General features: G+C 39.7%; 1 protein-coding gene across 5 annotated transcripts in view; it reads left to right on the plus strand.

The window, feature by feature from the left end:
• The window catches only part of TNFAIP8 (TNF alpha induced protein 8), a 131,425-nt gene extending 117,694 nt beyond the window's left edge, over window positions 1-13,731 (plus strand). For all 5 annotated transcript variants that reach the window (XM_060091870.1, XM_060091871.1, XM_060091872.1 and 2 more), the window contains exon 2: window positions 12,044-13,731. In XM_060091870.1, coding sequence (XP_059947853.1) covers window positions 12,044-12,609 — 566 coding nt within the window. In that variant the 3' untranslated portion in view covers window positions 12,610-13,731. The remainder of the gene's footprint in view (window positions 1-12,043) is intronic.
• The last annotated feature ends 1,174 nt before the right edge of the window (window positions 13,732-14,905 follow it).

The raw sequence follows: 14,905 nt of genomic DNA on the forward strand, positions 1-14,905 counted from the left end.
AACAGACCAAAACAGCCAGTCAGGCTCTTCAAATTGTTTTCTTTTCCATGCTTCCTACTAATGGGCCCACTGGATCAAGTTTTAACTAGGCAAGAATTATCAATGACATATATGTGCATCTGTAGTCACCGTTTAAAAGTTCCAAGTATAACAAATTTGATGGGTGAAAAATTATGTATTTGATGGTGAGGTTGTAAAGAAAGTGACTTGAGTACTTCACTATAATAGCATTTTCTTAACTGGGGTAATATTATGGGTAATTCTTGTTAATTTCAGAGAATTATACTTTTTCATTAATTAATGTCATGAAAAGGTTTTGGGGTTTTTCCCCCTTCTAAGCACTTGTTTTCTTTTATACAGGGTCATTATAACTTTGACATCAGTGTTAATCTCCAGATTTATAATTGTTGATGCTAAAAGCAGGATTCCCTAAATATCAGTTTGCCTTACAGCAAACGTTGCTGAAATGGACTGTTTGATTAAGCCAAGAAAGGCGATGTAAAGACGTAGAGGAGGGGCAGTGAGATAAGTAGATGTCAAATAACATTCACACGTATTTCTGAAAACGGTCTTAAATGGTTTTGATGTAGTGGTAATCCTTTGTATGTTTTTGATATAAGGTATCATTTTTCATTAGTCAACGGCATACATGTATATTTTTAAACACAAGTGAATCAGTACTTCCAGCACTTTCTTCTTTGAGAACATCTCCTATTCATACATCTTAGTTGCTTCCTGGGCATACCTTTGGTTACGTGTTTTTCATCATAGATCCAGACAGAGGGAGAGGTGGGCCTGTGTTTAATCTTCCACTGTAGCTCAAGTCAGAACCACTGTACCCTGCTTTTATGCTAAATATTTGTATTACTGTCCTTTGATGTTTTCTCGTTGTACACAATAAATCTTTCCTCTTTATTTTTTTTACATTTGCATTTTTAAAATTATAGTTAATTTACAGTGTTTTGTTCAAGTGTACAGTACAATGGTTCAGTTATATATATATGTGTGTGTGTGTGTGTGTGTGTGTCAGATTATTTTCCATTATAGGTTGTTATAAGACATTGAATATAGTTCCCTGTGCTATACAGTAGATCCTCGTTGTTTATCTCTTTTATACATAGTAGTGTGTATATGTTAATCCCAAACTCCTCATTTATCTCCCCACCCCATCCCCTCTGGTAACCATAAGTTTATTTTCTATGTCTGTGAGTCTATTTCTGTTTTGTAAATAAATTCATTTATATCATTTTTTTAGATTCCATATATAAGTGATATCTTATGATATTCATCTTTCTCTGTCTGACTTCACTTAGTATGATAATCTCTGGGTCCGTCCATGTTGCTGCAAATGGCAGTGTTTCATTATTTTTATGGTTGAGTAATATTCCATTGTGTACATATACCACATCTTCTCTATCCATTCATCTGTCGATGGACACTAAGATTGCTAAATCTTTCCTCTTTTTTTTTTTTTTTTTTGCGGTACACGAGCCTCTCACTGTTGTGGCCTCTCCCGTTGCGGAGCACAGGCTCCGGACGCGCAGGCTCAGCGGCCATGGCTCACGGGCCCAGCCGCTCCGCGGCATGTGGGATCTTCCCGGACCGGGGCACGAACCCGTGTGCCCTGCATCGGCAGGCGGACTCTCAACCACTGTGCCATCAGGGAAGCCCAAATCTTTCCTCTTTAAAAGAACTGACTGATTTATGACAGTAAGAAAAACCACACTCTGAGGTACACTTCAAAGGAAGAAAACCACATATTTAACCAGGTAAAGCAAATATCTGTTTCTCTAGCTTTTAAAACAAACAAACAAACACCCACATATGTATTTAGAACTCTCATTTTGCAGGTCAGCATGTTTTCACAGAGAAGTATTTAAGTATAGTGAAGAGAGGGGGGTAGTTGACTCCTGCTTCTGTCAGAAGTGCCGCCGTGTATCAGGCACCCTTGTAGGTCCAGGGGACGACACAGTGAATAAGATTTACAGCTTCTGCTCTCAAAGTGCTTAGATTCTATTAAAGGAAGGCAGACAATGAAAATGTAAGCAAATGACGAGGATTTCAGGAACAGGGAAGTGTGATGGTTAGCAAAGAATTTAAGTGAAGCATCATTTTCTAATTTCCATTTTTAAAAACCCTGGCTACTACATGGGAAGAGATTGGAAAGGAGCTTGGACTGGGCTGTTGTCCATGGAGATGGAGGGAAGTGGATAGAATTTAGAGAATTGGAGGAAGGTAGGATGGAAAGAACTTGGTAATGGACTGGGTAAAGGAGGGGATGGTATAGTGGACGACTCCCAGGTCTCTGACTTGAGCACAAGGATGGAAGGGATGCTATTAATTACGATAGTAAAGAATGGGGCTTCCCTGGTGGCGCAGTGGTTGAGAGTCCGCCTGCTGATTCAGGGGACACGGGTTCGTGCCCCGGTCCGGGAAGATCCCACATGCCGCGGAGCGGCTGGGCCCGTGAGCCATGGCCGCTGAGCCTGCGCGTCCGGAGCCTGTGCTCCGCAACGGGAGAGGTCACAACAGTGAGAGGCCCGCGTACCACAAAAAAAAAAAAAAAAAAAAGATAGTAAAGAATGGAGGAGGAGCACTTTGGGGGCAGGAGGGAATTGAGGATTCAGTTTTGGACATGGTATATTTGCGATGCCTACAAAATAGCCAAGGAAAAGAAAAACCTTGAGTGCATTTGCAAATTGAGTCCGGAAAGGAGGTCAGGGCTGAGTTATAACTGTGGGAGTCATTGGCACATGGGTGATATCTGAAGCCATGGAAGTGGTTAAGATCACACAGGGGTGAGGACTGTGAAGGAGAAAAACTTGGTCCAGGACTAGCTGTGAGATACACCAGACATTTAATCGATCTCGTGGAGGATGTGGAACTGACAAACAAGCCTGAGCAGGCATGGCTAAAGGCAGTTAATTTGCAAGAAAAAAAAATCATATTTCATGATCACAGACCACATAGTCCTGGCCAGCAACTCTCAGCCACAGCTCCCAGTTGGTTCTGAAAAAGCCTTCACTAATGCTAGGAAAGAAATCTACTGCATTCATGTCTTCCCTGAGGAGGGGGAGAAAGAGTTTCATCCTCATTTTCAAAGATGACTGTACTGGATATAATCCAAAGGATAAAATGGAAGTATGAAGCTGTTGCTGTGTTTCTAGAGCAGGGTTTGAAGTTCCTTTGAAACAAATGTGAAAGCCTCAGAGGTCAACTTCTCTGTCCTCGTTTAGTTTGAGTTCCTAGTAAATGGAGAATGATCTTGCTTAGTTGGCAGCAGCCTTTCTCTTGTGAGAAGTTAAAGTGCTACACCATAGAGTTATTTTGTCTTTATGCTTGCAATTACATGGGAAATTTAGATTTAATAAGAAAACTAGCTTAAAAGACATACGAACTTGCAAGTCCAGCCTTGGAAAAAGGAGCACAGGGGAATCTTTCGAACCCATCTCCCTCTGGTTTCGATTATTTCACAATGTACAGTATCGCCATTTAATAGGCATTGCAGTAAATCCGAGGTGGGATGTTTGCAGACTGTGCCACACTCTAATCAATTAAAAACAATAAACTTTCAACTTTATATAAAATAAATTCCTGAAATCCTAGTTGGTTACTGTGTATCTGAAAATTTGGGGGTATCCCTTCCTATATGAATAAGGTTTATTATTTGTAGAGGTCTGTGTCTTAAGTTGAGTCATGGAAGATGGTCCCTGGTCTTAATATGGTAATATTAATATTAAATAACTACACATATGCTGTTCATTTTGACATAAATTCTTTAGTGTGAAGCCATACACTCTTGCAAACCATTGAAGAGTAGGAATAGAAATGGACTGCTGCTTAAATGATGAAAGTATTAAAAAGCTTGGAAACTTTCTTTGTCAAGTTGGCTATTTCTCGTGCTTTTTCACTTTCCTTTTCTTTCTCAAAATCAATTTCAGTTCTTCTGCAGTTTCAGTTCATGTTTCACAAGTTTAAATATCAACATTTGTGAGGGCACCATTTCTAGTTCAATCAAGATTTTCTTTCAGGGTGTATGGCCGTATACAGTTCTGAATGACATCCTGGTCATTAGGAATCACTTGGCGGCTACCTGTACTATATATCGTGAGCTACTTTGGCCCAAATTTCAAATCTGACATGGCAGTTCCACATTGAGGGAGTTAGTCTCTTACGTACCTTCCCAGCCTGGATTTGGGAGCGGCTACCTTTTTGTTTTCTAATGTTGCTCACCTGTCCAAACTAGAAATAATTTCCTAATTATTTTTAATAATATCATTGATGCCCTGACTCATTCCTACATATCTGTATTTTTAAGCCTTTCATCTTTCATTACCGAATGACTGCTTTCCAACACCCAGGCACCTAGGAGAAGAGGGAGAAAGCACAGTTGTAGTGAAGCAGCATGCACAGAGTGGGAGAGGATTTGGGAGAAAAACTAAACTTGGTTTGGGGAATGAACATTTATTGAGCATCTTCACTGACTGGCTGTAAGTTAAGAGCATCACGTAGGGTCTCATTAATATTTAATATATACAGCTCTTATTGTTTGTGTCTTAAATCTCTGTCTAATTAAATTATGATAATTTAATCAGTGAGTTCAAAAGTGAACTCTAAGCATCTGCTTTTTCAAAGTATGTTGTTCATGTGGCACATTTCATTAGTTCATACAGTAGGGTTTTTTTTTTTTTTTTTTTTTTTCCAGGTTTTTTTTTTTTTTTTTTTTTACAAATTTAATCAGTTATACATATACATATGTTCCCATATCCCCTCCCTTTTGCGTCTCCCTCCCACCCTCCCTATCCCACCCCTCCAGGCGGTCACAAAGAACTGAGCTGATCTCCCTGTGCTATGCGGCTGCTTCCCACTAGCTATCTACCTTACGTTTGGTAGTGTATATATGTCCATGCCGCTCTTTCACTTTGTCACAGCTTACCCTTCCCCCTCCCCATATCCTCAAGTCCATGCTCTAGTTGGTCTGTGTCTTTATTCCTGTCTTACTCCTATGTTCTTGATGACATTTTTTCTTAAATTCCATATATATGTGTCAGCATACAGTATTTGTCTTTCTCTTTCTGACTTACTTCACTCTGTATGACAGACTCTAGGTCCATCCACCTCATTACAAATAGCTCAATTTCATTTCTTTTTATGGCTGAGTAATATTCCATTGTATATATGTGCCACATCTTCTTTATCCATTCATCCGATGATGGACACTTAGGTTGTTTCCATCTCCGGGCTATTGTAAATAGGGCTGCTATGAACATTTTGGTACATGTCTCTTTTTGGATTATGGTTTTCTCAGGGTATATGCCCAGTAGTGGGATTGCTGGGTCATATGGTAGTTCTATTTGTAGTTTTTTAAGGAACCTCCATACAGTTCTCCATAGTGGCTGTACCAATTCACATTCCCACCAGCAGTGCAAGAGTGTTCCCTTTTCTCCACACCCTCTCCAGCATTTATTGTTTCTAGATTTTTTGATGATGGCCATTCTGACTGGTGTGAGATGATATCTCATTGTAGTTTTGATTTGCATTTCTCTAATGAGTAAAGATGTTGAGCATCCTTTCATGTGTTTGTTGGCTGTCTGTATATCTTCTGTGGAGAAATGTCTATTTAGGTCTTCTGCCCATTTTTGGATTGGGTTGTTTGTTTTTTTGCTATTGAGCTGCATGAGCTGCTTATAAATTTTGGAGATTAATCCTTTGTCAGTTGCTTCATTTGCAAATATTTTCTCCCATTCTGAGGGTTGTCTTTTCGTCTTGTTTATGGTTTCCTTTGCTGTGCAAAAGCTTTGAAGTTTCATTAGGTCCCATGTGTTTATTTTTGTCTTTATTTCCATTTCTCTAGGAGGTGGGTCAAAAAGGATCTTGCTGTGATTTATGTCATAGAGTGTTCTGCCTATGTTTTCCTCTAGGAGTTTGATAGTGTCTGGCCTTACATTTAGGTCTTTAATCCATTTTGAGCTAATTTTTGTGTATGGTGTTAGGGAGTGATCTAATCTCATACTTTTACATGTCCCTGTCCAGTTTTCCCAGCACCACTTATTGAAGAGACTGTCCTTTCTCCACTGTACATTCCTGCCTCCTTTATCAAAGATAAGGTGACCATATGTCCGTGGGTTTATCTCTGGGCTTTCTATCCTGTTCCATTGATCTATCTTTCTGTTTTTGTGCCAGTACCATACTGTCTTGATTACTGTAGCTTTGTAGTATAGTCTGAAGTCAGGGAGCCTGATTCCTCCAGCTCCGTTTTTCGTTCTCAAGATTGCTTTGGCTATTCGGGGTCTTTTGTGTTTCCATACAAATTGTGAAATTTTTTGTTCTAGTTCTGTGAAAAATGCCATTGGTAGTTTGATAGGTATTGCATTGAATCTGTAGATTGCTTTGGGTAGTAGAGTCATTTTCACAATGTTGATTCTTCCAATCCAAGAACATGGTACATCTCTCCATCTATTTGTATCATCTTTAATTTCTTTCATCAGTGTCTTATAATTTTCTGCATACAGGTCTTTTGTCTCCTTAGGTAGGTTTATTCCTAGATATTTTATTCTTTTTGTTGCAATGGTAAATGGGAGTGTTTTCTTGATTTCACTTTCAGATTTTTCGTCATTAGTATATAGGAATGCCAGAGATTTCTGTGCATTAATTTTGTATCCTGCAACTTTACCAAATTCATTGATTAGCTCTAGTAGTTTTCTGGTAGCATCTTTAGGATTCTCTATGTAGAGTATCATGTCATCTGCAAACAGTGACAGCTTTACTTCTTCTTTTCCCATTTGGATTCCTTTTATTTCCTTTTCTTCTCTGATTGCTGTGGCTAAAACTTCCAAAACTAGGTTGAATAAGAGTGGTGAGAGTGGGCAACCTTGTCTTGTTCCTGATCTTCGTGGAAATGGTTTCAGTTTTTCACCATTGAGGACGATGCTGGCTGTGGGTTTGTCATATATGGCCTTTATTATGTTGAGGAAAGTTCCCTCTATGCCTACTTTCTGCAGGGTTTTTATCATAAATGGGTGTTGAATTTTGTCGAAAGCTTTCTCTGCATCTATTGAGATGATCATATGGTTTTTCTCCTTCAACTTGTTAATATGGTGTATCACGTTGATTGATTTGCGTATATTGAAGAATCCTTGCATTCCTGGAATAAACCCCACTTGATCATGGTGTATGATCCTTTTAATGTGCTGTTGGATTCTGTTTGCTAGTATTTTGTTGAGGATTTTTGCATCTATGTTCATCAGTGATATTGGCCTGTAGTTTTCTTTCTTTGTGACATCCTTGTCTGGTTTTGGTATCAAGGTGATGGTGGCCTCGTAGAATGAGTTTGGGAGTGTTCCTCCCTCTGCTATATTTTGGAAGAGTTTGAGAAGGATAGGTGTTAGCTCTTCTCTAAATGCTTGATAGAATTCGCCTGTGAAGCCATCTGGTCCTGGGCTTTTGTTTGTTGGAAGATTTTTAATCACAGTTTCAATTTCAGTGCTTGTGATTGGTCTGTTCATATTTTCTATTTCTTCCTGATTCAGTCTTGGCAGGTTGTGCATTTCTAAGAATTTGTCCATTTCTTCCAGGTTGTCCATTTTATTGGCATAGAGTTGCTTATAGTAATCTCTCATGATCTTTTGTATTTCTGCAGTGTCAGTTGTTACTTCTCCTTTTTCATTTCTAATTCTATTGATTTGAGTCTTCTCCCTTTTTTTCTTGATGAGTCTGGCTAATGGTTTATCAATTTTGTTTATCTTCTCAAAGAACCAGCTTTTAGTTTTATTGATCTTTGCTATCGTTTCCTTCATTTCTTTTTCATTTATTTCTGATCTGATTTTTATGATTTCTTTCCTTCTGCTAACTTTGGGATGTTTTTGTTCTTCTTTCTCTAATTGCTTTAGGTGCAAGGTTAGGTTGTTTATTCGAGATATTTCCTGTTTCTTAAGGTGGGATTGTATTGCCATAAACTTCCCTCTTAGAACTGCTTTTGCTGCATCCCATAGGTTTTGGGTCGTCGTGTCTCCACTGTCATTTGTTTCTAGGTATTTTTTAATTTCCTCTTTGATTTCTTCAGTGATCACTTCGTTATTAAGTAGTGTATTGTTTAGCCTCCATGTGTTTGTATGTTTTACAGCTCTTTTCCTGTAATTGATATCTAGTCTCATAGCATTGTGGTCGGAAAAGATACTTGATACAATTTCAATTTTCTTAAATTTACCAAGGCTTGATTTGTGACCCAAGATATGATCTATCCTGGAGAATGTTCCATGAGCACTTGAGAAAAATGTGTATTCTGTTGTTTTTGGATGGAATGTCCTATAAATATCAATTAAGTCCATCTTGTTTAATGTATCATTTAAAGCTTGTGTTTCCTTATTTATTTTCATTTTGGATGACCTGTCCATTGGTGAAAGTGGGGTGTTAAAGTCCCCTACTATGATTGTGTTACTGTCGATTTCTCCTTTTATGGCTGTTAATATTTCCCTTATGTATTGAGGTGCTCCTATGTTTGGTGCATAAATATTTACAATTGTTATATCTTCTTCTTGGATTGATCCCTTGATCATTATGTAGTGTCCTTCTTTGTCTCTTCTAGTAGTCTTTATTTTAAAGTCTATTTTGTCTGATATGAGAATTGCTACTCCAGCTTTCTTTTGGTTTCCATTTGCATGGAATATCTTTTTCCATCCCCTTACTTTCAGTCTGTATGTGTCTCTAGGTCTGAAGTGGGTCTCTTGTAGACAGCATATATATGGGTCTTGTTTTTGTATCCATTCAGCCAGTCTGTGTCTTTTGGTGGGAGCATTTAGTCCATTTACTTTTAAGGTAATTATTGATATGTATGTTCCTATTCCCATTTTCTTAATTGTTTTGGGTTCGTTATTGTAGTTCTTTTCCTTCTGTTGTGTTTCTTGCCTAGAGAAGTTCCTTTAGCATTTGTTGTAAAGCTGGCTTGGTGGTGCTGAACTCTCTCAGCTTTTGCTTGTCTGTAAAGGTTTTAATTTCTCCATCAAATCTGAATGAGATCCTTGCTGGGTAGAGTAATCTTGGTTGCAGGTTTTTCTCCTTCATCACTTTAAGTATGTCCTGCCACTCCCTTCTGGCTTGTAGAGTTTCTGCTGAGAGATCAGCTGTTATCCTGATGGGGATTCCCTTATGTGTTATTTGTTGTTTTTGCCTTGCTGCCTTTAATATGATTTCTTTGTGTTTAATTTTTGACAGTTTGATTAATATGTGTCTTGGTGTATTTCTCCTTGGATTTATTCTGTATGGGACTCTCTGTGCCTCCTGGACTTGATTAACTATTTCCTTTCCCATATTAGGGAAGTTTTCAACTATAATCTCTTCAAATATTTTCTCAGTCCCTTTCTTTTTCTCTTCTTCTTCTGGAACCCCTATAATTCGAATGTTGGTGCGTTTAATGTTGTCCCAGAGGTCTCTGAGACTGTCCTCTGTTCTTTTCATTCTTTTTTCTTTATTTTGCTGTGCAGCAGTTATTTCCACTATTTTATCTTCCACCTCACTTATCCGTTCTTCTGCCTCAGTTATTCTGCTATTGATCCCATCTAGAGTATTTTTTATTTCATTTATTGTGTTTTTAATCGATGCTTGATTCGTCTTTAGTTCTTCTAGGTCCTTGTTAACTGTTTCTTGCATTTTGTCTATTCTATTTCCAAGATTTTGGATCATCTTTACCATCATTATTCTGAATTCTTTTTCAGATAGACTGCCTATTACCTCTTCATTTGTTGGGTCTGGTGGGTTTTTATCTTGCTCCTTCTCCTGCTGTGTGTTTTTCTGTTTTCTCATTTTGCTTATGTTACTGTGTTTGGGGTCTCCTTTTTGCAGGCTGCAGGTTCGTAGTTCCCGTTGTTTTTGGTGTCTGTCCCCAGTGGCTAAGGTTGGTTTAGTGGGTTGTGTAGGCTTCTTGGTGGAGGGGACTACTGCCTGTGTTCTGGTGGATGAGGCTGGATCTTGTCTTTCTGGTGGGCAGGTCCACGTCTGGTGGTGTGTTTTGGGGTGTTTGCGGACTTTTTATGATTTGAGGCAGCCTCTCAGCTAATGGGTGGCGTTGTGTTCCTGTCTTGCTAGTTGTTTGGCATAGGGTGTCCAGCACTGTAGCTTGCTGGTCGTTGAGTGAAGCTGGGTGCTGGTGTTGAGATGGAGATCTCTGGAAGATTTTCGCCGTTTGATATTATGTGGAGCTGGGAGGTCTCTTGTGGACCAGTGTCCTGAAGTTCGCTCTCCCACCTCAGAGGCACAGCACTGACTCCTGGCTCCTCAATTTGGGATGATTTGTTGTCTATTCATGTAATCCACAGATGCAGGGTACATGAAGTTGATTGTGGAGCTTTAATCCGCTGCTTCTGAGGCTGCTGGGAGAGGTTTCCCTTTCTCTTCTTTGTTCTCACAGCTCCTGGGTCTCAGCCCTGGACCTGGCCCCGCCTCTGCGCGTAGGCCGCCGGAGGGCGTCCGTTCCTCGCTCAGACAGGACAGGGTCAAAGGAGCAGCCTCTTCGGGGACTCTGGCTCACTCAGGTCGGGCGGGAGGGAGGGGCACGGAGTGCGGGGCGAGCCTGCAGCGGCAGAGGTCGGCGTGACGTTGCACCAGCCCGAGGCACGCCGTGCGTTCTCCCAGGGAAGCCGCCCCTGGATCCCGGGACCCCGGCAGTGGCAGGCTGCACAGGCTCCCGGAAGGGCGGTGTGGACCGTGACCTGCGCTCGCACACAGGCCTCTTGGCGGTGGCAGCAGCAGCCCCAGCGTCCCACGCCCGTCTCTCTACAGTAGGGTTTTTTCCTCAAATCATAGAAAAATTTAAAGGGCACAATGGCCATTCATTAGAAATAGCAAGTGACACTAAGCTCTCCAAGGAATATTTCTTTCCAACACTCAACTTTGGAGAGTTGAAATTCAGGGTGGTTAGGATGATCGAACTGGTAAGTGCTGACCAATGTTTTGGGAAATTTGACTTTTTGCAAATTTTGGACTATAAAGCAGGGCTTTCCTTTTTGATTAGCTTCCATGGATTTGTCAATTTACTCAATATCATGGCTTTGTCATTTATTCCTCTTACATTTAAATGGGTTTCTATAAATTATTCTTGGTTACTGTTGCTCAGAGAACAATTGTAGAGTTGATTTTATATTCCTTATGTAATTCTTATAAAATTTAAACTAGGGAAAAATTACATAAAAACTTACTGCCGGGCCTCCCTGGTGGCGCAGTGGTTGAGAGTCCGCCTGCCGATGCAGGGGATACGGGTTCGTGCCCCGGTCTGGGAGGATCCCATATGCCGCGGAGCGGCTGGGCCCGTGAGCCATGGCCGCTGGGCCTGCGCATCCGGAGCCTGTGCTCCGCAACGGGAGAGGCCACAACAGTGAGAGGCCCGCATACCGCAAAAAGAAAAAAAAACAAAACAACAACAAAAAAAACTTACTGCCTCTTGAGACATACTATCTTTATAATCAGAGCCCTTTAACTTTTTTTTTAATTTTAGTATTTTAAAAAATGTTATTGGAGTATAGTTGATTTACAGTGTTGTATTAGTTCCAGGTGTGCAGCAAAGTGACTCAGTTATACATATACATATATTAATTCTTTTTCAAATTTTTTTCCCATATTATTACGGAATACTGAGTAGAGTTCCCTGTGCTATACAGTAGGTCCTTGTTGGTTATCTATTTTATATATAGTGGGGTGTATATGTTAATCCCAAGCTCCTGATTTATCCCTCCCCCACCCCCACCCCCAGAGCCCTTAAACTTCTAAACAAAGTATTGGCTACAAAGCAGAAAGTGTAAAACACTTGAATTGCCAGAAAACCTTAAAGATTATGCACAACCACCCATTAATTTCACCAATGAGAACCTAATTCCCCAAAATGTAGGAAAATTATTTTAGTTCTTTTCTGAACAGAAACTAATGTCAGTAGATGGGAGGCAAACCGTAGAGTGGAAAAATGGGAAGGAAAATACTCCTTCCAATGAGATTTTTAATTTGCTTCTCTTGCTGATATTTACTGAATTTTTATCCTCCTCCTCCCCTTTGTTTTTAGTGGCCACAGATGTCTTTAATTCCAAAAACCTGGCCGTTCAGGCACAAAAGAAAATCTTGGGTAAAATGGCGTCCAAATCCATCGCTACCACCTTAATTGATGACACGAGCAGCGAAGTGCTGGATGAGCTCTACAGGGTGACCAAGGAGTACACCCAGAACAAGAAGGAGGCAGAGAAAATCATCAAAAACCTCATCAAAACAGTCATCAAGCTGGCCATTCTTTACAGGAATAATCAGTTTAACCAAGATGAGCTAGCAATGATGGAGAAATTCAAGAAGAAAGTTCATCAACTTGCTATGACCGTGGTCAGTTTCCATCAGGTGGATTTCACCTTTGACCGGAATGTGTTATCCAGGCTGTTAAATGAGTGTAGAGAGATGCTCCACCAGATCATCCAGCGTCACCTCACCGCCAAGTCACATGGACGGGTTAATAATGTCTTTGATCATTTTTCAGATTGTGATTTCTTGGCTGCCTTGTATAATCCCTTTGGAAATTTTAAACCCCACTTACAAAAACTGTGTGATGGCATCAACAAAATGTTAGATGAAGAGAACATATGAGCATGTGAGTTGAGATTGTGACTGCTCTTGATTTATTTGAAGATGGAGCACTGCTGATTTATGAAGAAAAAAAAATAATGTTTTAAAGATTACATATATTTCAGAAAGACTTTGCCCAATTCAGTTGTGAGGCATTAATGATAATGTTTTATGAGGCTTGTTTTATTTGAAGCAAAGCATATTGCCAAATATTCTGGTAAAAAGCTTCCCAGCGGTTAGCAGATCACGGGAAGATGTATGGTTGCATGATGCAAATATAGAGTTATATAAAGAAAGATACGTGTGGCTCCAAACCTCAAGACATCTTTTTTAAGGCAGTTGTTATGTTGGTGGCACATTGGATATTTCTGTCATGTACAGAATTGTGTATTTTGATTCACCTTTATTCCTTACTATGTATGTGTACCTCTTTTAAAAAGCCAAGAGCTCTCTCTTACTGTCATTTCTCCTTTTGAAACAAGTCCATTTTCAAGTTTACCTTTTGTTAAAAATTCTTTTGTTAAAAGACTTTGTCACTGACATTCAAGAATTCCATCTTAATTAAGAATTAAGATTCAAGAATTAAGGCAGTCAAATTGAACCTTCAGAAAAATAGAAAACTGCTTCCCTGAAATCAATATTGTAGAAACCAATTGTATTTGACATTATGAATAATGTCTAACATAAGACTATGCTTCTGGAATCGAGTCCTGTTTTTCAGTACCAACAGTAATACTTCCCAAAACATGAAAATTCCCCGAAATGGCATACCATTGCCTTGAAATGCTTGCTGAGGGCTTAACTTACGTCATCTTGAAAATGTGCTGACGGAATCCCCATTTTTCATATCTGTTTTAAATGTAAGAGACAAAGAGGAAATCTAGATCATTCCCGATATTGGGACAATAAAAAGTAAGTGGTTTTAAGAATGATAAAACAATCTTTACCTTAGAGATGAGCCCATCAGAATAATTTAATTTAGGGGGATGAAAGGCAAAAGGGAAGACAGGATATTGCCAGAAGAACATGGGAATGAAAATGAATGCATTTCAATGTTTAGTAAGGTTTGATAGGTAAATAAAGAATGTCACTTTTTTATTTAACTGATAAGGTTTTTGCTATTTTGTTATTTGCTATTTTGATGAGTAAACCAAAGAATATTTGCATTCCAAGCAGTTTGTGTGTTGTTTCTATATAATTTTATGTGTGAATGATAAAGTAAGCATTTGCTTATTTTGTAAAAAAAAAAAAATAGAAACCTGCTGGCCAACTATATCACCTAGGAAATAACAGACTCAGTCACCAGTGCTAAATATTTGCACTGTCACTCTGTCTGTGATTTAGTGTACTCTTTTGCCTTGAATTTGCCTGCCTCCCAGAATACTGATGTTAAAATAATAGCTCACCAGGAAAGACCCTACAACTAAATATTCCAGAGGTTGAGATCTTCTTTAACCCACTACAGCCTAAAGGAGGTGGTAACTTTCTCTGGGACCCTCATGTGCTTATCTGAGTCAAGCAGCAGAGGCAAAGAGTATCTCCCTGTTTGATATTAAATCCTGACACCAAGACTTGAACTGAAATTACTATCCTCACTTCCCAGGGCCGGTAGGTGAACACTGTAAGTTAGCAATAGCATAGTGATTGCAGAATTGATCTGTCTAGCTTCAGAGCCTGCTAAATAGCTTCTAAATTTAGTTTAGCAGCCTTTCTTGACCAGCTGTGCTTTCCTCACTTGGGAAAACCTAACCTGTGTTCTGTGGAAGCTACTGATCTGGTGCATTCTACTCTACCAGATTCCCTCAGCAGAGGGAGTGTGGAAAACAGTGCTCGGGCAGTTGCTGGGTGCTTCTTGCTCATCTCTAGCTATAGACAGGACCAACCAGAGAGAGAGGACCTAGGGATAAATTTAGATCAGTCTGGGCCCTTTTGGATCATAGAGTTGTGCCTTCAGATTAGCAGTCAGATGTGCATGGGGGAGGGGAAGAGCAGTCCTTAATTTCACACAGAAGGCAGGCAGTGAGGAGTATCCTGAAGGAGGAAAGCCTATTTGCTTCCCTCTCTCAGCATCATCTTCTGGAGGGAACCCATCTCCTCCCCAATCCTGTACCTGGAAGGCATGTCTCAGAAGGATCAGTGACAGTCTTGATCAGCAAGTTCATTTCTGATGCAAGAGGACTCCCCTTGTGCATGAAATTATTTGGGGTGGAAAGCGGGAAAGAATGCAAATGTGCTTAGGATAGGTAATTTTGAGCCAAGTTCATAGTCATTTTAGGGTCTTATGAAAAATTGAGTCTTTTTACATTTTGGAAAAAAA

The sequence above is a fragment of the Mesoplodon densirostris genome, chromosome 3 (assembly GCF_025265405.1).
Source record: "Mesoplodon densirostris isolate mMesDen1 chromosome 3, mMesDen1 primary haplotype, whole genome shotgun sequence".
Taxonomy (NCBI): Eukaryota; Metazoa; Chordata; class Mammalia; order Artiodactyla; family Ziphiidae; genus Mesoplodon; species Mesoplodon densirostris.